The sequence below is a fragment of the Protopterus annectens genome, chromosome 12.part0, assembly GCF_019279795.1.
Source record: "Protopterus annectens isolate FY-2018-M chromosome 12.part0, PAN1.0, whole genome shotgun sequence".
Lineage (NCBI taxonomy): Eukaryota > Metazoa > Chordata > Ceratodontiformes > Protopteridae > Protopterus > Protopterus annectens.
The window spans coordinates 388,534,759-388,562,264 of record NC_056746.1 but is presented as its reverse complement, the minus strand read 5'-3'; the positions used below and the strand labels follow the sequence as shown (position 1 = coordinate 388,562,264).

The window sequence follows — 27,506 nt, the reverse complement described above, 5'->3', positions numbered from 1 at the left end:
CTGGACAAAGCCATAGATAAAAGTGGGACAATGGCTCAAAAATAGGGAAGATTTTTAAATATTGCTCTTACAAACATAGAAAGTTAATAGAATAACAGGTTTGCATTAGCATGAATTTTCATTATTTTCTAACTTCAATATTTAATGAGTTGCCACTAATTTGACAGAAAACCACAGTTTTATGAAAAACGGACCAAAAAAATGAGGCAAAAATCTGAACATTCTGTGAAAATCTGTACAGTTGAAAGCTAGTAACACATAGTACATTCACTGTGTTTGACAAGATTCCATTCTCTCCTGCTGACTTGTGACCATGGAACCAACCTAACCAGTTACGTCTGGCATTGTTTTGTTGAAAAAAGGCATGTTCCTCATGGTTTGGAGTTCCATAAGTGGCTTCCACATTCCAGCAATGTTCCCTAGCTGAGTTCAGCAATTTCCAGAATTGCTGACAATATCCTGGGCAAGATTCTGCCCTGTCTTTCACTCCCATGCCAGCAGATGATTTGCCAGAACTTTTTTGAGGTCATTTGAAAACTATTTCCAAGATCTCACCAAATTTGTTCCACAGTGGGAACTTCACTGGCTACGGTATTTGCTGTCTTTCTGAACTACTGGCACATATCAGACAACTCTAGCACCCTTTTTACAATACCATGTACAGAAGGCCTCTTTTTAACATGGTGGCTTCCTTCATCACCAGTGTCCAGCATTAAGTATTAGGGTTACTGTTAAGACAAGCACCCCATCAAACACTTTTTGACCACAGACACTGAGGTCTGTTCAGAATCCACATCTCTCTGGCACTCATCAGAAGTTACTGACAAAAAAGCAGACAATAAAGCCATAATGAACTAACAATAATAGTGTAAACAGCTAAATCGTCAGATAAAAACCACCAAGATACACTTTATTAAATTAACATTGACTAAGCACTTTCATCTTTAACCAAAACTTCATCAGACTGAATGTAGCATACAAAAAACAGCATTTATATAAAACAAAGTCACATGATCAATTAATCAATCAGTGCTTGAATGGTAACATTTTAGAAACACTTCTGAAGGTAGGAGTTGAACTCATTCCACACAGAAGCTTCTGCTAGGCATTCCTAAGATATGCACATTAGGTTTGCAGGATCTGTCAGAATACCATCCCAGCAGTCTACTGGAATTGGTATTTAGTTAGCAACTCAGCACCTTTTTACCAGTGGGTGAGGTGATATGTCTCATAATTTGGTGTGTATGTTGACTAGCCTTACATCTGAGCACCACCTATCACTTTGTAAAAGGTGAACCTAAGTGGTAGTTCCACACAACTGAGCAGCCTTCATAGGTCTCCTAGCCACCAGGTACTCAATGATAAAATGTTACCCCCAGAACTGGTAGCATTGTTCCAGGTGCGGTTCTCTTGTTTGTTAAAGGAACAATCAAGCTGGTTACATTTTTTTGGATTTTTTTTTTTGGCCTTTTATCCTAAACCAGTTTGCAAGGGTTACCCTTCTATTAGTACAAAGCTCCAAGCAGGGTCCCTATTGAAATGTCAGCTCTTGAAATGCTGAGTGCTGATACATGGAAAAATAGATTGAAAATGCAGGAGGACAGTAAATATTGTACATCACTCAGCTCCTTTAAACTTCGATTTTGTATGGATGCAAGCTCCCCTGATCCTCCCAAACTTATATGTACTAACACCGAGATCATCATACCTCAGAGATAAGGGTATATTATGAGAAATGGCCATCTTAGACGTAATGTATGTTAGTCAGTTTTTTGGCCATTCAGTCTCCATGTTTAAAGACTCGCTGTAGCAGGTCCCAACATTTCAAATAGTTACCCTTCAAGCAACCTACTTGTAAGGTCACACAAATCCAGCCACATGATTCTAGATGGGACAGATTTTATTTTGAACAATTTCACTGACTAGGACTGCTGGTCAAAAGTGCTGCATTTATCAAGGTTGTGGGATCCAGGAGTTTGAATATTTAAGCAAGAGAGGTGAGGCCAGGAAAAACAACGCACTCTTAAAAAAACATTGTGTCATACTGCCTTAAAGGCAACAATTTCAATTAATTGTTAATGAAAAAATGTACTTGTAGATAGACAGACAAATAGATCAGATACATGCATGTGTGTGTGTGTGTGTTTGTGTGTGTGTGTGTGTGTGTGTGTGTGTGTGTGTGTGTGTGTGTGTGTCTGTCTGTCTGTCTGTCTACCCAAACAGATAGAGAGAGATATAGGGATACTGACACTAGCATGTGCATATGCACACACACACACACACACACACACACACACACACACACACACACACACACACACACACACACACACACACACACACACACACACACATGCATGTAAAGGTTCCATGCAGTTGCATGGATCACTAGCACTTGTACCTTAATGGCTCAGGCTTTATCCCCCTTTTTAGTATTGAAGACATGTACCTAAGGCATTATTGTTTGGATGTGCCTGTTTGACAGCTGGAGCTGTCATGCAGTCTCCTTGAGAGAGGGCAAGGCAAGCCTTATACTGCCTATGACTGATTTCTCTTTCTTCAAGATGCAGTGAACTCAGATTTAGCAAAAATAAGTTAGTGGTGTTATATGGCAGGATTGTCCCTTGTAAAAAATAAATAAAAATTGGTAAATATATTTCTCGTGCAATGTGAGGAGGTGTAGTTGAGCAGTTATGTTACAAGCTAAGGTTAGATAAGGAGATATGGGGTAAAACACAGACACGTGTGTGTGTGTGTGTGTGTGTGTGTGTGTGTGTGTGTGTGTGTGTGTGTGTGTGTGTGTGTGTGTGTATATATATATATATATATATATATATATATAAAATGGGTCTACTTCTAAATTTTGAAGTTTCAAAACTTCGAATTTCTTATGGTTGAGACCATGGATATATAGGTTTTCATGCTTTCCATCAAAAGGAGACATCTGCTGAAGCAGGAAACTGCCAGCTTATTTCACCTACTCCTGCTTTGCAAAGCTAAACATCTGGCGTGTGTGTGTGTGTGTGTGTGTGTGTGTGTGTGTGTGTGTGTGTGTGTGTGTGTGTGTGTGTGTGTGTGTGTGTGTGTGTGTGTATGTGTGTGTGTGTGTGTGTGTGTGTGTGTGTGTGTGTGTGTGTGTAAATCGTAGTGTAGATGACTTCTACTTTGGCAAATGTTAGTGTGTGTGCTTGTGAGATCAGCTAATGGAAAACTGATGAACGCATACATGTGAACGCATGTGTGTGTGTGTGTGTGTGTGTGTGTGTGTGTGTGTGTGTGTGTGTGTGTGTGTGTATAGAATGAGATCATCAGACACCAGTGTCAAGGAAGCTCCTGCTTCTCCTCAATGATGTGTGATCTCATTGTTAGTATATATTGCATTGTAGGGGTGGTGGGTGCACACTACCCCACACTAGAAAACACTTATTTTGTTAGTTTTTGTTAAAAGGTGATGGACTCTGCCACTGATGCTTAGACAGTCTGACAAAAGTTTCTTTCATGGAACTGACATAAACCTATGCATACGTATATATGTATATGTATATGTATATGATTGTGCACTCGCACACACACGCATATATATGTATGCTTCAAACATTCTTTTCTTACATGGAATACGCAATTACCTTTAAAATGTCTTATTTTTCACATGAAATGTATTATTAGCATTAAAATGCTTTAATGACACATAAAATATCAAAAACTGCAAAACACAAAATATCAGATAAATTGCAGTTGCAGATATTCTCATTTCTAAGATGACAGCATGCCCACTGTAAATATAGTATTACTCCCTGAAAGGAATTTAGCAGCCATGGTGAGGATGCTATCACTGAATATAGCAGTTTTCAAAATGACAGCAGTAATAGTTGATGTTTTTCTTTGCTGTAAACATCATGAATACAACAGCAGCTAAAAACAAGGTTATTAGAAATGAAAGAAAGCATGGCACTTAACAAAATGCACTGTGCAAACGTGCTTACACTCAAGGGGCATATGCATGCAGACAGCATCATGATACAGTTTGCAGAGACCCACAGGAGGCAGAACTATACTAAAGCAATATGAAACCCTGTTATACAGTGACATTAAAGAAAGGAAAACCATTTCTTTTCTTTTTAAATAACATAACTCTATGATAGCAATATATCACATTCTGATGTGAGCAATGCAGGATTATCCATGGCAGGCATTGTTTGGTTGTTTGGTCACTCAGGCTTCAGTCTTATTCATGACCAAACTATACCTCCAACCATTGCTAAACCTTGCATTACTCAAGCCCAAATTGGATATATTGTTAATTATAATCATCGTTATATCAATAATTGGAATCATCTTCTGGTAGTTATGTATTTATTTCTATGGTATGTACAAATATAAGCATGTGCATGTCTGTGTGCCTATGGCGTGCCCATTGAGTGCAGGATAAGGCAGCTCCCCATGAACTGGAAATGGATTAAGTGGAAAACTAGAGAATGAGTGAATGAAATGAGTGTGCACCTCTGTGGGGTCTCGATGAGCAACACAACATAATTCATAAGGTAATGTGCACGATAACAATGCGTTACTGCAGTCTTTATGCGACATAAACCCATAAGATTAGAGCCTGTACAGGTTTAAGTGCAGTACTCACCAGCTGTGTTTATATAACAAAATCACTGCATATACACGGTTAATGTTTTATAATCAGCACCCCAGGAAGTTAATCATGATTCAATGGCATTCTCGTTTGCTTTCATGCTGGGTACAAGTCTGATTATTAATTAGTTGATAATAATGCACATCTTTTTATGAATTACAAAATTTCATTTTTTTCAATTTTTAGTAGATACCGAAATGGATAAATAACAATAGAATATTTTTATTAGAATTATGAAACAGGGATAAGATTATCAGTTAATTCAGTAGTAAGATTTTTGCTGATACAAATTGTGCTAAAATATTTAAAATGTACTTGTCGGCTTACCATTTTCTAGTGATAAGTCTTATTACTAGAATAGACAGAACTGAGTATGCCTCTTCAACACAATCCCAATGACTTAGAAAGATCCTCTGTGCTGACAGCAAGATTGGTGGTAAAAAGGGCTGTTTCCACAATACTGTAATTTGCAATTCAGAAACACATTAGCTGGAATGGGGAAACACCTCATTAATTGCTTATTTGCATGTCTCTGACTAGCTGCTAACTACCACTAGTGTTAATGTGCACTTTCATATATTAGTTATCGCTGGTGATCCATGCATGTTATAGGCACAAGTATCCCTCCTTATTCACTCTTCCATACACATGTACACAGACAAACATACACATTATTGTTCGTCCGTCTTTGTCGACGTTGACCAAAGACATCATGTCAAGGAGGTTGACTGAGTACAGTGTGTCTGTCTGTGGCTGATTAGTCTGATGCGGACTTGGAAAGCTCTGCCGCACGTTGGGCACAAGTGGTCATTTGAGTTGGTTGGCAATGAGTTGGCTGTGGCTTTATGCAGCTCACGCTTCCTCTGTGCCTCTGCGATCCTGCTCTGATCATAGGAGGTGTCACCTTTGCTGATGCAGCTTTGCCTGGTGTGGCAGTCTTGCACTAGTGTTTCCCAGGAGTCCGGGCCAATGCCAAAGCTCTTCAGACAGACTTTCAGTGTGCCCTTGAAGCAGTTTTTCTGCCCACCTTGTGTGCATTTGCCTCCTGCAAGTTCACCATAAAAAAGTCTCTTGGGGAGGCGTGTGTCTGGCATATGTACAAGGTGGCCTGCCCACCTGACTTGGGGTCTCCTCAGCAGGGTGTAGATACTTGGCAGTCCAGTATGAGAGAGGTCAGCTATGTCTGGAACTTTGTCCTGCCAGGTAAATTTTAGCAGCCTTCTTAAGCACTTCATATGGAAGCAATTCAGCTTTTTGGCATAATGCTCACACACAGTTCATGTCTCACAGGCATACAATAGTGTGAGCAATACGACTGCCTTGTACACCTTCAGCTTTGTGGACAATTTGATGCCTCTCTTTTCCCACTCTGACTCCCGCAACCATCCAAATGCAGAGCTTGCCTTGGCAATGCGTGTGTCTACCTCATTGTCAGTGTTCACAAATCTGGAGAGTGTGCTGCCGAGGTATGTAAACTTGTCAACAGCCTTCAAGATCTCACCTTCAGCTGTGATAGTTGGTTCTGCATACGTCTTCTGCAGTGTGGGCTGATGCAAAACCTCAGTCTTTTTGGTATTAATTGTGAGGCCAAAGTTTCTGCAGGCAGTGGAAAAGCAGTTCATACTCTGCTGTATATGGGCCTCTGTGGCAGCATTGAATGTGCAGTCATCTGCAAACAGGAAATCGTGCACAAAGTCCTCTTCAACCTTGGTCTTGGCCTGTAGCCTCCTCAGGTTGAAGACCTTGCCATCAGTCCTGTATTTAATCTTGATGCTGGTTACTTCATCATGCAGAAGCCATCTGCCAGCATGGCTGAGAATGTCATGCTGAAGAGCATGGGTGCCAATACACAGCCTTGCTTGACTCCATTGGTGACTGGGAAGGCATCAGAGGAGTCTCCATCATCCAGTACTTGAGCAAGCATGCCATCATGGAACTGCCGCACCATACTGATAAATTTGCCTGGGCAGTCAAACTTCTCCATGATCCACCATAGCCCCTCACAACTGACTGTGTCAAAGGCTTGGGTCAGGTCCATGAATGTTGTGTAACGGTCCTTGTTTTGTTCCTGGCACTTCTCCTGAATTTGACGTGCTGCAAATATCATGTCCAGTGTCACTCAGTCCTCTCTAAAGTTGCACTGACTCTCTGTCAGGTGTCTATCTTCCATGTGTTGAATGAGACGGTTGAGGAGGACTCTGGCAAGGATGTTGCCAGCAATGACCAGGAGAGAGATTCCTCTGTGGTTGTCACAAAAATGCCTGTTTCCCTTTCTCTTATAGAGATGGATGATAGAGGCATCCTTTAGCTCCTGAGGGATAAATTCCTTTTGCCACATGGTCTGGAAGAGCTCGGTGAGCTTCTGTAAACAAGACTGGTCCCCCTGTCTTGTAGATTTCAGCTGGAATGGAGTCAGAGCCTGGTGCTTTACTATTGGAGGGAAGCTTATTTGCTTCTTTAACCTCTGATTCCTTTAGAGGTTTTGCCAGGTAGGTGTTAATGGCGACTTGCGGCAAGTGATCAATGGCTTTGGTATTGATAGAGGAAGGCCTATTAAGGACATTGTTGGAATGCTCAGCCCATCTCTCCAGGATGGCTTTCTTGTCAGTAAGCAGGTTGGACCCATCGGCACTGAGCAGTGGTGATGTTCCAGAAGACTGTGGCCCGTAGATGGTCTTCTGGGCATCACAGAAACACTTGGAGTTGTTGCTGTCAGCATACTCCTGGATCTCATCTGCCTTTCTGCTAAGCCAGGAGTATTGCATCTCTCTTAGCTTTGCATGCACCTTGCTTTTGATGGAGTTGTAGGCTGCTTTCTTGGAGACGGATGTAGTGTCTTGCTGGAGGGATCTGAAAGCTGCTCGCTTCTTATCCAGCAGCTTCTGAATGTCTTCATCATTATCATCAAACCAGTCCTGGTGTTTGCATGTGTTCAGGTCTAAATGAGCAAGACCAGTCTTGTAGACCACATCTGTAAAGGCTGCCTAGTCCTCTTCTGCACTGTTGGTGCCAAAGCTGAGTTGGTCAAGCTTACTGTCGAGGTTCTCCCTAAGGTTCTGGCGCACAGAGTGCTGTTCTAACTTGCTGACATTCAGGTGCTTATTGGTCTTTTTCCACTATGGGTGCCTCCTAGGCTGAATGTGCATGATGAGTTTTGAGAGGATGAGTCTGTGGTCTGTCCAGCAGTCTGTGCCACACATGGTCTTAGTCACTCTAACATCCTGCCTGTCCCTTCTCCTTACTTTGAGATAATCAATAAGATGCCAGTGCTTGCTGTGTGGATGCATCCGGGACATCTTGTTATGTCTGGAAAGGCGGAAGACTTTGTTTGTGATCAACAGGTCATGAGCTGCGCAGGTCTTCAGGAGTAGATGACCACTGCTGTTACCTTTGCCGACTCCATTCCTCCCAATGACACCCTCCCATGTCTGGTAGTCTGCACCAGCTCTGGCATTGAAGTCGCCTAAGATGATGAGCTTATCCACCTTGGGCACAGATGCTATGAGGGACTCCAAGTCCTCATAAAACTTGTCTTTAATTTCGTCTGGATTTGTCATGGTGGGGGCATATACACTGATGAAGGTGGCATGGCGCTTTCCTCTGAGGGGGAGCCACAGAGACATGAGTCGGTCATTGAATCCTTTAGGGAGGCTGCCTAATTTGCTAATCAGATTAGATCTGATGGTGAAACCCACTCTTGCTTCACGCCATTCATTGCTGCTGGGGCCACTCCAAAAAAAGTATAACCGGCTTTAATTTCTGTTAGCTGGCCTTCGTCTGTGAACCTGGTCTCACTGAGGGCTGCTATCTGGATGTTGTACCTGCCGAGTTCTCTTGCGACAAATGCTGTCCGTCTCTCAGGTCTGCCTGTTTTGGAGCTATCCATGAGCGTGCGTACATTCCATGTGCCAATGGTGAGCAAAGTCACCAATGTTTTTTTATTTGTGATTCAACCACATGGTTGGGATCCCCACCTGCTGTGGCAAGCAGGCCAGGGGTAGGATGAAGCAGGCTATGTTTGGGGCACCTTTTCTAGCCCCTTCCTCAGATCATGGAGGTGAGCAGAGCGATCCTAAATAGGGCTGCTCAGACACCCAGGGGGCTGCCAAACACCACTGCTGCTTCAGTCCAGTAGAGAGTGACCCATTGCCCTGGGACACCTGTGTGTGAGGTTGTGGCTACAGCTTCCAGTGCATTCACACCTGCTGCTTCATCATTTGCCCATTGCCACAGGACTTAGGGGGGGGGTGATATCTTGACTTGCGCTTGAATTGGATTATAGTGAGAGAGAGTTGAGCAGATCATCAGTCTCACTCTCTCATCCCAGTCTATCTTGATCTAGTGGCAGGACATGGTCGAGATGACTGAAGGTGGGTCAGGATGCACTGGATAGCCACCAGTATCCTAATGTGTCTCACTGTGCCCTATTTGTGCTCCACATCACTTTGCTGAGTCTGCTTTTCTGCCCGTTGAATCAGTCTGGTGATTTCCTCTGTGCAGTCTGCCAGATCCAGTCTTTGCATGCATAGGTAGACCTGATTTACAGAGGGTTGCAAATCCATTGGCTACCCTCACTTGGTTTTGCCAGCCAGTCGAAGCCGTTGCCCGGGGTGTGGCCGCTGTTGCATGCAGACAGCTACGAGGAGCCACAGGTGAGAGCTGAGTATCAGGTGAGGACCAAGGTGGATGAACTACTCTGAAGAGCATGACATGTTCGCCCATCAGAGGTACTACCTCTCCCTGACACCCCATATACCCCAACATACACATAATACAAACACACACACGCAGGTACCTTTTACCTGTTCCTGAGTGGACAGAACATCCTTGATGTGTCTTTTTATTTTTTGTCTCTTTCCAGGTAAATCACAGGTCCTTATAGTCAGTCAATAATGACGGGCATTAGTTTTGTTATTCTTAATGCTTGTAAAGTACAACCTGATGCTAGACCAGTTGTTCTATTAGCTTTTTCTGTGGCTATTTAAAAAAATCTGCCTGGTGTCACTTAGTGCCCCCTCCAACTTTCTCCTAAAGCCTTCCCCACACTGACACACTCACTCATCTTTCTCAAATGTTTGTCCCTGTTCTAGTTACCCTGTGCCAATTAACTCACTATCTACTGAAGTCATTAAATAATGTTGTTGATCAGAGTTCCATACTTCATATTATAAAAATAACTTGCTGTAGAGTAATCAATGAGTTAACAGAGTGGGTTAATTCTGCTTGTTTGCTGTGTCAAGGGTGCAGTTTTCAAAATCCTTTCCCTGTTACTTTATTTATTTATTTCTTTTTAAATGCATCTGTAAATTTACACTGTCCCTGGTATCTAATGGTGGCATAGAGGACTAATACCCTCAATGTGAAGTGGGAGGACTCAGGCTTTAAATCTGTTTTAGTGCTTTTACAACACACTGTTTAGAGTATTGCTGATGTCTAGTGCTCCCCATGACCCCACATTGTCTTTTTTTCTTTTTTATAACTGCCATGAAGGCATAATATGAAGAATATCCCTCATGCCTAGTGTTTCTCCTGGCACACTTAGGTATTATTTTCAAAGCATTCTTGGTGTCCACTAGTGGTTTAGAGCACTGTGTGTTATTGCCAAAGTTACAGGGTTTGAATCCTTTTAAGCGCTATATAGAGTATGCCAGATATCTATTGTTCTCCAACCAATGTGCTTTTTAAATGTTGTTAAGGCACACTGTAAAGAGAGTTATCCCTGGTGTCTAGTGTTCTCCCCCAACCCATCTCATTTGTATTATTTATGTGGAGTATTACTGGTGTCCAGTGTTTTTTCCTCCAGCAATGCAGTAGGATTTGCCTATTAGTCTAGGAGAGTGTTCAGGTATGATAGCCCCCCCATTCACATATTCATACACACACAAATGCAGACATGTATACATACATAAACACACACACACACACACACACACACACACACACACACACACACACACACACACACACACACACACAAACCTGCACTCCAACCAAACCTACCCCTCACAAACTCCCCTACTGCAGTTTCCCAGGCAGACACACTCACACATGCAGCAACAAATAAACACACCCACCACCCCAAACACATCTGTCCATTAACTCCCAGCACTTACTTCTACCGGGATGGGTGGTCAAGAGCTTTTGGCCTTGTCCATTACCACAGGTGGCCTGGAGTGGCTGTATTCACTCAGCTGCATAACTGCATTATAAATACCTTACCACTGACATTTCTGGAGTGGGGAGCGCATGGCTGTTTAGCATATGCCTCTCCTCTGGAATGCTTCAATGGCATTTATCAAAGCTGAAGCGGCAGCCCATTGTTGTGCTTACACATCTCTGAACTGGCCCACATGTGCACATGTGCAGTTCAGTTCATTATATTAATGCTTTATTATTTCAATGCTTCAAAAAATAAAAAAATAAAAAATGGGGTGTTTAACTGGATTTTGTCATCTGTCTTTACTATACTGAGGTGCTTACATTTATTTTGCCATCTATTTTATACTATATCCATGTTTGTTATATGACGTGTCATAGTGAAGCAAAAAAGTACAGTCAAACCTTACTAACCCAAACCTAAAATAACCAAAACGCATACATATTTAAAAAATGTAGAATGCTTTATGGACTTAAATTGCCCTGACTTTTTCATACTCTCCCCTACATCAGAAGATTTTTTCTGTCACAGTACTTAATCAAATAAACAAGGTAATGCTAGATTAGAAAACATGGTGACTTACTTCCATACTAAAATGTCATTTCCTGCTGTTACCTTTTAAATCTGAGGCAAATACAGCAGCGAGCATTCTCAGTCACTTATAAAATACTGCATTCTGAAAGATTTGTTTCTCTGGATTTATGACTCACCTTCCCATTAAAGCTTCAAATACCAGAGATGATTTCTGGCTGACTGACAATCTCCTATGTATATTTTTTAAAATCCTTGCACACTTACCCAAACCAAAGTATGTTTTACGTTTGTTTGCAACGGCAGTTTTGACCAGCATCATGCTTGACTGGTAGGTAAGCCATGCACAGAAGAGCAGTAACACTGTTCCAAGAATCACACCACACTATGGAGAGGAAAAAAACAGGAAAAAAAGAAAACAATCAGAAAATTGGTGTTATGACAGCTAGCATATAATCAATTCCAAGAAGCAAGGGCAACAACTTATTACACAGAAAACACTGAATGTTTTGTACTACAGTGTAGTATTCTTAGTGATGTATCTCATACAGAAAAAAGAAACCTTTATTTACAGGACTACAATGTGCATGGCACAGAGTACTATATAAAAGACCATGCATTAAGAAGAACTATTGTTAACATTTCTGAGAAACACAAAATATTTTATTTGTTAAGCATCCAAGTAAGCTGCTTTATTTCTTTGTTCTTTGGTTTCCCCATTAAGTTACGCTATGGCTGCTAGCATAATAGTTTTGGAAGGGGGGGGGGGGGTCAAGCCACACTGCTGATTACTGCAGGTATACTGTTATTGTCAGGTTCTTGAGATCAAAACAGTGGGGAGAGAACTGAGAAGTTAGTAACCACCTGTCTTACATTACTGGTGAGACTCGTGGAAATTTCCAGCACTTGACTACTTTCTGGCAGTCTAACACAGATGATGAACTAGTTACTACTAACAAGTTCCAACTTTAAGTCCTGAGTATAACTTCTTCACTCTCTGTCTGAAAATTGTGTGACTGAGCAATTAATTTCACTAGGAAATTGTCAATGGATCACCTTTGAAAAAAGGTCTTTGTATCTACTGGCCTTATCTTGTTCGCAAGTCAATTTAAAACAGATGGTGAAAGCTGCGGTACTAGAGAATCTGCAGGTGGATAGCTCAAGCTTTACTCATGCTGCTAGCTGACTAAGTGGATGCATACAGATGGAAATTCATATAAATACACTATGCAATGCATGGAGGGAAAATGTGCCTGTTAAGACGGTTAGAAGATAATTGATCTAATCATTCTGAACACTAAATTACTAGAACAGAAATTGCAAATGTTAGCCAAAATCTCCTTCCCAAATTTTGAAATACTAAAATTAATTTATCCTCATTTTTCTCTGTTTAATCAAAACAACCACTTTTATATTCATTCACTGGGAATATAACTTAAGTCAAGATACAATTTAAAAAAATGCCAAAAATATTCAGCAACAAACTATTTATCCCAATAATAGTAAATGCTTTTAGCTACATGATGTACCAGTCACGACTTCTTTAGACTGCATAATCTAGGCTAAACATTCTTTCATTTAAATATGATACTCCGCATCACACGATCATTAAAATTGTCATAGTTCTAGATTTTTCTCTGTTCACAAACAAAAATATAAGCAAAAACAATATTAAAACAAGTGGCACATATAGATATGGAAATTGTACTATGTGTAGATGCATAGCTCAAGGTCCTAACTAGTTTATAAAAGTATCAGATAAGACAATTGCTTCACAATGATTTTTAATTGTAATTCTACATTTATTGTATATATTGCTATTTGTGTTGAATGTGACAGTTTTTATGTAGGAAAAAAATATCTCTCAAGATTAAGATGGTGTAAAACATCTCAAAATATATGAACATATATATGCTGTTACTAAAGGCAATACCTTAAATGCCTTATGTTTGAATTCCAATGGCAGGTTTTATTAAATGCTTTGGAAAAATGTGTATTGATGATTCCTTGAATTTTCTGATGTTTTAAAGCAAAAAGGTTATAAAATATTAGTATTCATGATATTCAGTATGCGTGCATATTTGTCAGTTTTAATGATGATGTAATGGGGAGTATTATATTTAAATGCAAGAATGTTTCTCCTAGATTATACAGTCTGAAGAAGCTGTGACTACATATCATACAGAGAAAAGTGCTTACTGTTATTGGAATAAATACTTTGTTGCTTCTATTTTTGGTGTTTTCTTGAACTTTATATTGCATTTGATTGTTAGTTGTTTTTCCTGTGATTCTTTTATCTTAAGTCAAGATAAAACAGAAGTCTTATAAGAAGCTTTTTAAAAGATGCGAAGGTCTAGAAGAAACAGTTCTTTAAATGATTCCAATTTTCCCTTAAATATTTAAGTATTACATTTTCTAAAGATTTCCAGCATGAAGAGAAATGTGACAAACCAGAAAGATGGAAGATCTGATTCAATCATTATTTGAAATTTCAAGAAACAATTCTTGCAAAACAAGAACTTCTTTGTCAGTAATATACTCCCTGCAGACTTTCATCTTTTCACCATTCCAAATGTGCTTGAAATAAATTATTTGATGTATTTCATGGTGCAAAACATATCAAAATATATTTGTAAATAATTAATATCTTGTAGACCATACACAACCTTAAAATCCCTAATGTCAAGAACAATGCCTTTGTCTTTTAGACCTATATGTCGCATGTTTGCTTATTGAATACCTAACTGTACTGGTGATTGTATAAAAAACTGAGAAAGAATGATACAAGTTACAGTGATTTAATGCAAATCACTGAAAGACTGAGATTTATTCATGGAGTGTAAATTCCCCTCCACCTAGTTTTAACTGTCTAAAATTAATAGTGAAGTCACACAACAAAAATAGCTGAAAACTCCATATTTTCCTGTATTGTCCTTGTGACATTATATGCTATAAGATGTACTGCATCACTGCTTTTATTTGTTTTCTGCTCAATGGTCAAAATTTGAACTACTGTGTTTTTCTGAAATACTTCCTTTCACATGAGGAAAAAAACATCCTTACAGATCTAACATTCAGAAATCACTTTACAGACAAGTTAAACACTAGGAAACCTATTTGTTTATACAGTTCATGCTTTAGTTTTAGGTAAAATAGCTGCTTAGCTGTTTCTGATGTCTGTATATGAACTCACAGAATATTATGAAAGAGTGAGACTCTCAAGGTATGCAAAAAACGTACAAGGTATGAACTCTCAATCAAGTGGGCACACACCAGAGGGGGTCAGGCTTTTAATTTTCCAGTCCTGTATGAGATAGAGTAACACTCTCAGATTATTCTGGAGAGTATTAAAGGTAAGGGGTGTTGTAAAATGGATTAAATTTGTTTATCTCAACTCATTATTATGTAAGTTGTCTAAGTTATGCAAATCAGAGTTCCAAAAGCAGTGTTAGTGATGCAACAAGTGTCATGCTCGCCTTTGGTGCAGAAGCCTGTGGGTTCTTTTCACACACACAGTAGATGGATAGCTGACACTACAGTGCAGTAAAAGGGAGATGTTGCACTCCTGAGTGCGTTGTCCTATGGATTAATTTTTAAAACCGAGGTCTCATTTGCTTGAGTTGCTGGCAGTTCAGATAGATATACAAGATTCCATAGCAGCTATTGAAACAAGTAAGGAAGGTTCCCTCATTCCTTGGCCAAATTTCCCGTAGCAGTATCATTACCCCCTTGAGTCTTCCCACTGAAAAGAGGCCACTACCTAGTAGGACTAACCCAGTCAACAAAGGAAATAGTATAAATAAATAAAAATAAAATCACTCTAATAGGGAACATTTGCCTCTGTCTTTCATTTTCTTTCTGTTGCATGTAGCAAATTTCTAGAAAATATAATCATTGTAAAATGAAATGGAGGAGTAATTCGGTTGCTGTAACACCTATTCCCTTACTAGAACTATCATTAATAGAAAAAAATATATATATCAGAGCTTCGCTGCAACTGTCCTTGAGAAGCAAGTACAGAATTAGATGCTGGGGAGGCTGAACCAGTCTTAGCCAGCATATCTTCATACTATATTCACCAGCTTCATGTTGCAGGATTGTTGATACAGTATTTGAGATGTCTTGAAAATAAATATTGGGACTAATCATGTTAAACATTTGAATATAATACTCATTTTCCATTTGTAAATAATGACAATCAGAGACTGTGTCCTGTGATCATAACCTTATGTGGTGAAGGGTTTTACGTGCATCCTTGATCCTTATGGCTTTAGAGCTTTGTGCACTTGGTAGGTTTGTTTTTGCCATGTTAGTATATAAGCAAGGGCTAAAGAAAGACTGATTCAACAATTTGACTGTCTTGGCAGTTCCTTCATCCTGGGACACACAAGTAGAACCAGGCTTGTGGGTAATGTTCCTTATGAATGCCTGGTCATTCAATGACCCACATAACTCTGATGGGTTCAACTTGGATTAACTAACTGGAGCTGCCATATGGATTTTAGTCCCAGAAAATGAAAGGTGGGGTGGCAGGTGCTATACTATTTAAGTAACGGGCAGGAGAAAAATTAATTAAGATCTACTAGAGTCTGTCAATGGAAGCTGCCTCATAGTAAGTGAACTATGACCTCTTTGCTGAAGAAAGAGTTAAGGCTTATGCAGAAAGATGGAAACTGACATGTAGATTTAGTTGGCCTAACCTTTGTAAACAGAATTAGTTTGGAACCACACTACTCATTCTATTCTACATTTGACACCTGAAAGAGAGCCTGGTAGTTGTACAGAAACTGGCAACCCCCTGGCTGGGAGCTGTCCACTTAGAAGGTTGTTTCAACATGATTGTAAGTTGTAGGTAGGACAACTATGCCTATTATTTGTGTACAGGCACCCAAATGTTGTTCAGAGTTTTCAGCTTTCTTGAAGACCATGGGAGTAATACTTGACAGGGTACTGCCCAGTGACTCAGTAGTTCTATTCTTAGAAGTTTATTTGCAGAATGATGGAGGCCCTTAGAGGGGTGTTACTGGAAAGTGCAGATAGCCTGATCTGAACTTGACTGTTATGTTGCTTCTGTCCATTTGTGCTATCTATAGGTTTTTCATAATGAATGTCATATTCAAAGATAAGGCTACTCAAAAATGTAGCTATTACCAGATTAGCCTGGGTCAAAGTGCTATGACTGAATCAGTAGTTGTATCATCGGGTATGAAATCATATAATCAAGAATTGGTAGTAAGCTGGGTTTGCAGAAGGGGATGGATAGGCCAAGGAAATCTAAAATGCATTGACTGTAACCTGAGAATACCTAACAGATACCCATAGCCGGCCTTAGACATAGGCTAACTAGGCGGCCGCCTAGGGCACTGCTGTAGCAGGGGCACTTTTCCTGTATTTATTTGGTGTAGGTAGACCAGGATGTGGGCAGCAGATGGTGTGGTAGGGGGCACTGTGGAACCCTTTTGCCTAGGACACCAGTTGACCAGAGTTTAACTTCCAGCTAGAGTTTAACTTCCAGCTTTGGAAGAGCTTTTTGAATATAGCTAGGAAGGTTGACCTTCTAGTGGATGAGAGATGTAAGAAAATATGTCAAGTCAAAGAAAGAAGTCTTCCATGTGAGTATAAAAGGCATTTACAGATTTGACCGACAGGTACTGACAAACTAGGAAGGCAGCAGCTATAAAAGACAGTAAAGTGAATGCCTGGATGTGAAAGGATTTTACAGAGAATAACTTTTAGATGCCATCAAGTGGTTCAGACTAAACATCTGACAACTTGGCGAGGGTGGAAGAGGATATTCCCAGTGCAGTACTCCAAAATTATGTTGAAATGCCGAGTCTTACTGTGGATATTATCTATACTTGACTGTAAAAACGAACCACAAACTTGAAGAACAAATCCAGAAGCACAATAGCAAAACGATTCTGGATTTATTATCTATACTTGAAAGAAGCACTCTGAGGAACTTCTGAACCCAGTGAACACCTGCTCGTCTGAGTAGGAAGAGCCAGAAGCAAGTACTGGGATTGGGTTCATCTCTGCAGATGAAGTCACTGCAGCAATCAAGCGGTTCTTTGATAGCAAGGTGGAAACAGTGGAAGAGGTCAGGCCAGTAATGCTGAAGAAAATGCTGAAGATGCTGAATATTTTTGGGCTATCATGGTTAAGGTACTTTTCTTGTGTTGTGTGAAAGTTAGGGGCAGGAGCTCTAGATTGGCAAACTAGGGTGGTGATCCCAGTTTTGAAAAAGGGAAAAGAATGATACATTAAACTTACAGAGAAGTCAAATTCGTCAACATACTGGAAAAGCCTATGCCAGAGTGCTACATAGCAGACCTCATTCTCTGATTCAAGAAAAGTAATGTAGAATTCTGTCCTGGCCACTGACCATGGAACAGTCGATCGACTAATTGAACTTATACAGATATTGGAAGGGTCATGGACATTTTCCAGTATGGTCTCCATGTGTTTTGTTGGTCATAAAAAGGCATATTACCGTGTGTCCCAGAAAGTCTTAAAGGGGCAGAATTATAGTACTGCAGGGTCCAAAGACTGCTGCTGTTGCATATCATGTGTCCTCCAGATTTGCTGAGCAAGACTTGTGTCAACATTCACAACTTTAAATCCTGTATGTTCAAGGTGAGCACAGGACTCAGCAGAAGATATATATTGACTCTGCTATCGTACGTGATATTCACAGGCAAGATTTCAAAATACAAGCTTAGAAAATAACCAGTTTGGTGACATGAGGATCACAGCTTTATTATTTGCAAATGATGTCCTCAGCCTCACGTGCATGTGATCTCCGGCAAGCAATACTTTGCTGCTGATTGTGACATAGGTTACCTCCAATAATAAAAAGAAGAAAATGCAGCAGTCTGTCACTTTGTCCAAAAAAAAAAAAAGACTGCCAATATTATTTGCTATTGTGCTAACTAAAAGTTGATGATACAATAAATGCCTTGAAGTGTTTATTGGTGATGAACTTTCATTTCATACCTATGCCTCAGCCATCATCGGCAAAGTATATGGAGTTGCCCAGCTGATCCTCCTGACTTGACTGCTGCATGAAGGAGGTAACTGTCCCCCTTGATACAAATCTTATCTGATCAATTATAGAGTGCTGTACCCTAGTTTGTAATTTTTATTTATTTTATTTATTTTACGTTTGTTGACCGGGCTAGTCTAACTGGATACATGTCCATTTTCAGTAGAGGCCCGGGGAGATAAACTCCAAGACATAAACAAACACATACAACTACAATAACAATAACAAATAGGAAAAAATATATATACAACAGTAACATATGTAGTACAGTATACAGGTTAGCATAGGATATTCAATGAGGGCAAGAATCATAACAATGCATTTCACAGGTACAATGCATTATAAGTGTAAAGTCAAAAAAGAAGTTACTTTTATAGTGAAATTGATAAAGGATTTACTTAAAAACCAGCATCCACAGAGCATAGAAATAATATAATATAGAGAGAGATGATAAATAAATAGTTATAGGAAGGTATAACAGTAGGTGAGAAGTAATGGATAGGGAAAGCCAAGTTTGAAAATATAGATGACTAGTCAGGTTTGGTACAAGGGCATAGCCAGTGTGTTTTGAGGTAAAGTTTAAGTCTGTTTTTGAAGAGTGGTAAAGAGGTAAGTGAGGAGAGGTCACTGGGAAAAAGATTCCAGGATTGTCCAACAGCATTAGAGATGAGAAAATCCCCAGCCCTGTTGCTAGGTTTAGAGGTGTGTATAAGAAGTTTGTTTGCTGATCTTAAGGACCTCAGATTTTTATAGGGGTGATGAGGGTAGATAAAATTGGAGTATTGGAAGGGTTATAAAGAATGTTACAGGCAATGGTTAGCTGGTGGAATTTAATCAGGTTTTGTAGTTCCAGCCATCCTGGATAATGTACTCACATGGTATAGACCTGAACAGGTTAAAGGCTTGTTTTGGCCATACTGCTGTACTCTCTCCCTTTTACATGTATCTTATCAAAGAGGAGACCTGTCCCTGACATTTAGAGCATTAATACACCTCTTATTGTTTGAAACCTTTTTTTTGCAGAACACCCTTCAGTGATCAGAACCTAGGATGACCCCTGGTTGCAATAAAAATTAATAACATTATATCCAGAAAATGTGACAACATTGCATCTCAAAAATATTGACATCTGTGGAATAAATTTCCTACTTCAGTTATGCAGATTTCCTAGTCCTCACTGAGTTGCTACTGGAAAAGAACATAACCTGCTGAGTTCAGTTTCCTGATGTTGAACTTCCTGAATGTTGTTTTCCACAGGAAAGAACTGTACTTCCTTATTATAGCGGCTCTGGCGATAGCAGCCTTGGCCGATGCAGTGAATAACTACAAATGAACTGTCATTTAATCTTTTATTACCCCAGAGAAACACACATGCATACCATTTATGAACAATGAATTCATGCATCTTGCTACATGAAAAAAGAGCAAAACGTACAGGTGTTACTGCTGTTCATTGCTAGTAGCTGTCATGCATTTTTTTTCGGCTGCAGGACTTGATGGTGTGTATTTGATGCAGTTACTTGTACTGCGACTGTTTGTGTTATAGTAAAGCAGCATCCAAAACTAAATTGTTACATACCATCTCCCAAATGAAGCTTATATTGCTTTTATCTAGTTGTATGAATAATACCCGAGTCCTCCAAACTTGAATTATGGCTGTTCTGGTTGTGCAGCTGTTAATTACCGCGTCAGTATTCTACACATTGTTTTTATTTTAGTTTTGCTCAGATAATTTTCTTTCTCGTTTTTTTCTTTTGTGGTGTCTATACATTCTAGAATTAACAGTTGTTCTGAAATACAGCCATCTTTTGAAAGAGTGTTCTTGAATTTTGAAAATACTTTAACCATCCTTTAGGATTTAAAATCAGATTAGTTATTTTATGGTTTGATACATAAGAAAGGCAGTACTCTTTACCAAACTATATCGGCCAAGTCTTCTATAGCTGGGGCCATTATAATAAAGAAGTACCTAAAGAACTGTTGGTGCAATTTCTAAGTGCATGTCACGTGTGATTATTTTAGGGGATTTCCTCTTTCTAGATGTTTGTGCAACCATCGATTAGGTATATATAAGTTCAAGGGTGTGGGTGGACTTATCCACGAAAAGACGTGTTTGTGTGTGTGTGTGTGTGTGTGTGTGTGTGTGTGTGTGTGTGTGTGTGAGGGGTTTGTACCCCTGCACAATAACAGTTAGTTTTTGTTTTTTTCATTCAACATAGTTTTTGATTAACTGAGTTTAGAGGTATGAGTCTTCGAATTTTAACTTGTTTCATAATGGAAGCAAATTAAACCCATCACATTAGTCTAAAATTTCAAGAAGGATTTAGATAACTACATGGGCATCTGTAAGTAACAAGGGATCTAGGTTGTCAAGCTGCTTAATGGTCAGTAAGCCTTGTGCTTTTCTACCAGATCTATGAAACCATGACCCTTTAAATCAGTGCATCAAATCAATGCTCTTGGTCCTCTATCAGAAAAGAGTAGGTTGCACTCTATGCAGGTGAGAGGAGAATTATTTCCTTGACTACAGGAGTTTAAGCATCTTGGGATCTGTTTGTGTGCAGGAGAAAACTGGGAAATTAACCAATGGATGGGTGCACTGCACCCCAGTATACAGGTGCTCGGCATGTACATGCCCTAATCTGTGATCATTACACTGCATATTACTTCCTCGTTCTATGTTGCTAGCTTATTGCCTACAGGTACTTTGAGACAGTGACCTGTTTAATGCTCACACTGACAACAATTTCCTTGCAATCCATATGCGAGAGGTGCAAATACCAACTTAAGGTACAGGTTAGCCTCTTATCAAAACGTACACCCATGAGGTTGTCAGTGCCCACATCCACCTTGCACATGCACATCACTCATGAAAAAACAGGTCTTCCTATGCTAAGTTACTTAAAAAGTCTGCTTTCAAGTCTGAAAGGCGTCCAAGATAAACCATGACCATGAAAGTCCACAGCAGTACAATTAGATACCACAAACTGCATTTCTATTATCACTTATCACAAGTGCTACTCAGGTGGGTCAGCATGTTGACACCAGTTAAAAAAGGAAGTGTACTAATCATATATAACTCCATAGCATGCTACCACAGACATTTTATTTGCCAGGCTTAGCAAAATTAAAGTGGCAGTAAGTCAAGAGCCAGGAAATGACAGGTAACCAAAGAACTAACATTTCTTTACTCCAGATACACTTATGACAAGGTCCTTCTTCCTATAAATGTAAATCAGTTGGAACTCACATCTCTAGATTATATGAAAAGACACATGGAAGAGATCTTGAAGTATACATCCAGGCTGGAATACCTCTAATCGTTAGTAGTATCATACCTTCTCCAAGAATGAGGCCTTAGAATTAACAAAAGACAATTGACTATAACAATTGTCTTGGCTATTGCTGTCATTCATAGAGACCTGATGTTTGTCATCCTGGTGGGAAATGGCTGAAACTCCTACCTGCTTTGCTAGGGATGTTTTCCTTATGACTTTATTATATTGGCTAAGACTATCTCCGCCCCCATATTGCCATTTTAAGCAATGTAAACATGCTCCATCTACTAGTTAAGCCAAAACTCTTCAGGACAGCATGACAGCAACACTGCTCAATGTTAGTAGTCTGAATAAGAAACTGCCCTCCCAAGAAGCCTTCTTGGGTCTAGAAAATGTTGCCAGTTGTGTCATTATGGAAACATTATTCCAGTGCAGTGACAACAAACTTCCTTACCTTCATGGGTTCAGCCCCTACCACTCATTCAGACCCTGTATTGAGGGTTGTACTCTAACTGGTGGTGGTGGTATGTCCATTTACCTCCATGACTCCTTCATTTATAGACTTGCAATGTTAGGCAATAATGACCTTGAAGTACTTCATATCATAGTAACCATAAACAAGACTCCCTAGCATATCCTGGGCAACTATTGAATTCCCTCCATGATTTCTACAACCCATGAAGCATAGCTAAACAATTGAAGTAAACTGTATTCCTCTTGATGATCTCAAGTATCTGTATATAAGTTGGAATGTTTACACCACTACAAATAAATATGCTCAACGCTTTCTAGATTTTATCAATGCAAACTCATTGAATTACATTATGCATTATGCTGCTAGAAGATCAAATGTACTAGATTTGATTATTACAAACATAGCACCTCTGTGCTCTCTGGTTAGGTCTGACCATGAAGCATTGGTTTTCAACATTGAAACCCAGCCTAAAATTCTCACTAGCCCTACTACCTTTAGTGATTTCTCAAAGGTAAATTTACTTCAATGATTACCTGAGGAGGTTGAAGAGTGTTTCACCCAGCCCCACCCCCAATGAGGACCCAATAGCAAACATTGCTGCATTCACAGAGAGCTTTTGTATTCACTTCAGGTCCTGCATCGAGATGCTGACCGTGATCCATAACAAATATGGTGCCAAGTTTAGGAACAAATCTCTTTGGTGGAACCCTAACATGACAAGCTTTATGACAAGAGGAAAACAACTACTCTCCTTTAGGTAAAAACTGAAAATCCCCCACCCTATAATTAAACTCAATAAGTTAAGCAAAGAGCACAGAAAAAAACGCTAAGTATGAGCTGAAAATCACAATGACTGCCAAAGCCAATCACAAAGCCTTTAGTTATGTCAAGAACCTTAGGAACAATACCCTGTACTGCTCTGACTTCATACATAACAACAACACCCAGTGATGACATAGCTAGCGTACTAGCAGACTGACAAATTTAATTAATACTTCTCCTTCCTATCTCCATCTAGCCACCACATGCATGTCTCTGTGTTGATTCCTGTAAAGATCTCCCCTGAGCAAGTCCTAAAGGCTCTGTTGCAGATGAAGAACATTAGCAGGTTATGTGATGGGGTGCTTCCTTGCCAACATGAAACACTGTCTCATTGATCTGCTCCACAATCTGTTCATCTTCAGCCTTTCATTTGGCTTTGTGCCTGAGGCATGGAAAATGGCTGTGATCATTCCCCTACATAAGGGAGTTCTTACTGCAGATCCTGGAAACAATACCCATAAGACCCACAGGCCTTTTAAGCAAAGCAATGGATTATGTCATCATGGAGCTCATAAACAAAGACATTGGTAGTTTAAAGTTCCTTGACCAAAATCAATTTGGGTTTATGAAGGGTATGGTCTGCCTGTTTAGGCTAGAGAGTTCTTTGAAATACCCATGAAGCCCTTGGATGAACCTAGCTAAGGCATTTGACACCATCTCACACACAGGCATCGTAGATAATCTAAGTAAACTAAAAATAATCCCCTGCAATACTCAGTGGATGCAAACTGGTTCAGAGTCAGAACCCAGCAAATTAAAATCAGAGACACACCTTCTACCAAAATTCTTGTTACTAGCACTATCTTCAAGAGCTTATTTGGTATATATTTCTCTGATGTCACAATGGATGGCAAGGACATCTGGCTAACAAAGTTTTCTGATGACTGCATACTTGGAGCCACCTTTCACCCCTCCAAAGACTCACAGTTTCTGCAAAAAGGACTAATACATATAAACAAATGATACCATCACCATGGCCTTAAGGCAAATGTCATAAAGTGTAGTGGAATGCACTTTGGAAAACAAGAGCCCCATATTCCTTACACATTAATGTCTCTACTCTCAAAAGTGATGCAGAGACCTGGGTACATTTGCTGACAATATGTTTTTCATTGACAACCATGTATTCACAGTCATTAGGAAATCCTTCTGTTTCTCCCATCTGATTGTCAAAGCTATATCTTCCTTGTTCAGGTGTACCTCTCTACTCCTCCCTCATTAGGCTCACAACTGAATACAGTGTACCCTTCAGTATGTACCTTCTCCAAACATGATCCAGTTTAAAAAGACCCCAATGTTTTATCACAAAATCAAGGGCATTAGTCCTATTATCTATGCAGAATGCCTTTGCATCCTATTCCACTTCCCTTTCTCATAAAGGGTCCTTAATGGTGACTTCTGTATAGCCTGCAAGGCCTCAGATGACCCAGTCCTGTGTAATCACCTTCATAGACCTTAACATTCACAGTAACATACATACTGCTTACTTCATCCAAATAATTTCTCTGCTCTGGAACAGACCATCATCATCATCATCAATCCCCTTTTTCCCATATTATACATGGGGTTGGGGTGTTGTGTCAACTGAAGCCATCTTTTTCTATTCAATGGCACTCTCCTACCTTCTTTGACACTCATGCCTAACTGTCACAGGTCTTCTCTCACACAGTCCATCATCCTCTTTTACTGGACATCCTTATTTCCTTTTGCCTTATTCCTGTTTGTCCCAAATCTTCATCACCAGATTGCCTTCTGCTTTAATACACATGTGTCTGGACCACCATAATATGTTCTCTTTGACCTTTTCTGTAAGTGGAGCTACTTTGGCTTCTGCTCTTATGTCCTCATTTGTTCATCTATCCCACAGTGTGCATCCTACCACCAATCTCATGGAACTTCCTCTAAATCACCACTAGCTTCCTCAGCCGATCATCTTTTACTGCCAAGATTTCTGTACCATACAGTGCTACTGGTCACACCACTGTTTTGTACACCATACTTTTCAGCTTCTTTGTCATTCTTCTGCCATACACTACCACTGACACTCTGTGCCACTTGGCTGCAACCTCTCTGATTCTGTTTTTTACCTCCTCTTTCAGCTTCTCTTCTCTTCAACCACCCCTCACAGATACTTGTAGATATTAACTTGTTCCATTTTCCCTTCTATTTCAGCTTTCACCTTCTTCTGATTCCCTCCATTTGCTGTCATTACAACTGTCTCATCTGTACTCAGTTTCATTCCATGTGTCTTCAGTTTTGCATTCCATTCCCCTACTCTTTGCTGATGTTCTTGCTCAGGATCTACCTATGATGTTACATCCTCTGCATATAGCAACATTGTTGATCTGTCCCCTTTGACATGCTTGCTAAGGTAGTCCATCACCAGCATGAACAGTAGTGAGCTTAGAGCTGAATCCTGAAGCACACACACTCCCACTGGGAACCCCTCTGTGAGACCAAACACTGTTCATGCTTGAATCAATGGGTCCTTGCACATAGCTTGCACTAATTCTACCAAATCAGCTTTCTTGGGACCTTGTTATATGCCATTCCAAAGTCAAGGAATGCCCTGTTGGGCTCTTTCCTCTTTTCTAGCCTCTTCTCAAGTATCTGTCTCACTGTAAACATTCAGTCAGTAGTGCTGCATACTGATGTGAATCTGAACTGCTCATCTCCCATCTTGCTTTCTGCTACTCTGTGTATTAGTTTATCAATCACCTTCTCCACAACATTCATGCAGTTTGATAGGCGTTTGATACCTCTATACTACCCACAGTGTAACAGATCCTCTGTGTATTAAACAACATAGTTCCCTCACCCTATTAAAGTGTATCCTGGATGAGTGGATGGATAACCACAAATATATCCCCAGTATTTTTTCATGATCCCTTATGAAAAGGAGTAGTAAGTAGTAGGTATTGCAATGACTGGGCTGCAAATGATCTAGCCAATCGACTGTCTAGGAAGAACCTTTGAACCAATTAACCTATGCAGACTTGCAACATAGCACATTTAAGCACTGGCAGCAGACAAATTGGCTCTGTCTTCTGCAGTTGCAGGAGAAGTGAAAGTGTTCTTGTTTAGCAATGTTCTACTGACCAACAATATTAGGTTAGAATGGCCATTGTGGCACAGTTTATCTGCACTAGGCTTAACATAAATTTGGATGCTAAACTTCATTAATCAGTGAATCACACTTTTCTGAATTGCAGAATGCAGTGTCAAACTTCATAAACATGTCTACATAATACCTGCTGTGCAATGACATACTTGGGTGTTTTTGAATCAGATAGGGTGCTGTTATGTGAATATTGCCATTTACCAGCACCACATCTGAATGAATTGCTTCTGTATAAATAATTCCCCCTTCAAAAGTCATACTACACAACTTTCTTCTGCATTTATTTTCAGGAAGTAGTCCTTTAGTAAAAGAAGAATTTGTCCTCCTATAAAATAACTGCATACAAAAAGTCTTAAACTTGCTTTCCAGTATAAGCAATGAATCCCCCCTTTTGTTACTGAAATATATTTCTTTAATGACTTAATTCATTGCTCATACAATGCCAATACAACCTTCTCATATTTTTATGACATCCTGAAGTTATCATGTGCCATTTTAATTTTCTTTTCTCTTTCATTAAAATTTCACCTGGTAGCTTTGAAAACTTAATTGTTGCCAACTTGTCATGTCCCATCTAAACTGCACTTGCATGATAAAATTGTATTATGAGAAGTGTGTGCATGGGGAAGGGAGGAATAATTGCTTGGCTTGTAATGTTGCTCCCGGCAGTTTTGCATGAGTGTGTGTGCATGCGTATGAGTGTGTTTGTTGTGAAAGGGTGTAGTAACTTAAAATATTCACCATTTACTCTACCTTGTTAAAGGTTTCACATTTGACAAAGGACAAGAATACAGGCAGTAAACTGGTCCAAAACACTCTTAACAATGTCTAAAAATTGCAAGCTTTTGCAGCAAAGCAAAAGACTCATAATGGGGTTGGAATAATGGTCCAAGTGTTTACCTCATGCATATAAGGGGCACGGTTTGATTCTGACATTTGGTTCTTGGCTAGGCTTGTAATCGTCAGCATAATGATAACCTATTATTTACCTGTGATGACTTTCATTTATCACATCTAAGTTCAAGAATCCAGTCAAGCAAGTTTTCTTACCAGACTTTGTCATCAATGTTATTACCTAAGTCTTAAAAATATGAAAGCATTCATGACAGCACTATAGAAATAAACAGAACAAAAGGGACCTGAGCAACCATTTTAAGAAATCAATGTGGCAACAAAGCAGCAACTCATGTTCAATGTAGGATGAAAGGAAAGCAATGCCAGCTTGGAGAGAAAAACAAAACCAACTATAAAGTCATATCCAAAACTCAAATGTTTTGCCCCAGCCTTTTAGGTGACAAATGTGTTGTGAACTAATTTTTAACAAAAGCTATTTGCCTTACCATTGCAAATTTTAGTAAACAGCAGAATGAAATGGCAGCTAAACAACAACAACATAAATACACTTCACCAGCTTAACCCCCCCCCTCGAGACAACTGG

At 39.7% G+C, this 27,506-nt stretch overlaps 1 protein-coding gene across 3 annotated transcripts in view; it reads right to left on the bottom strand.

Moving 5' to 3' along the window:
• LOC122816589 (putative sodium-coupled neutral amino acid transporter 10) overlaps positions 1 to 27,506 on the bottom strand; it is a 436,081-nt gene that overhangs the window by 358,342 nt on the left and 50,233 nt on the right. For 2 of the 3 annotated variants that reach the window (XM_044089479.1, XM_044089480.1), the window contains exon 2: positions 11,595 to 11,712. The exons of the other annotated variant lie outside the window; for it this stretch is intronic. In XM_044089479.1, the coding sequence (XP_043945414.1) occupies positions 11,595 to 11,712 (118 nt within the window). The remainder of the gene's footprint in view (positions 1 to 11,594; positions 11,713 to 27,506) is intronic. 3 annotated transcript variants of the gene reach the window in all.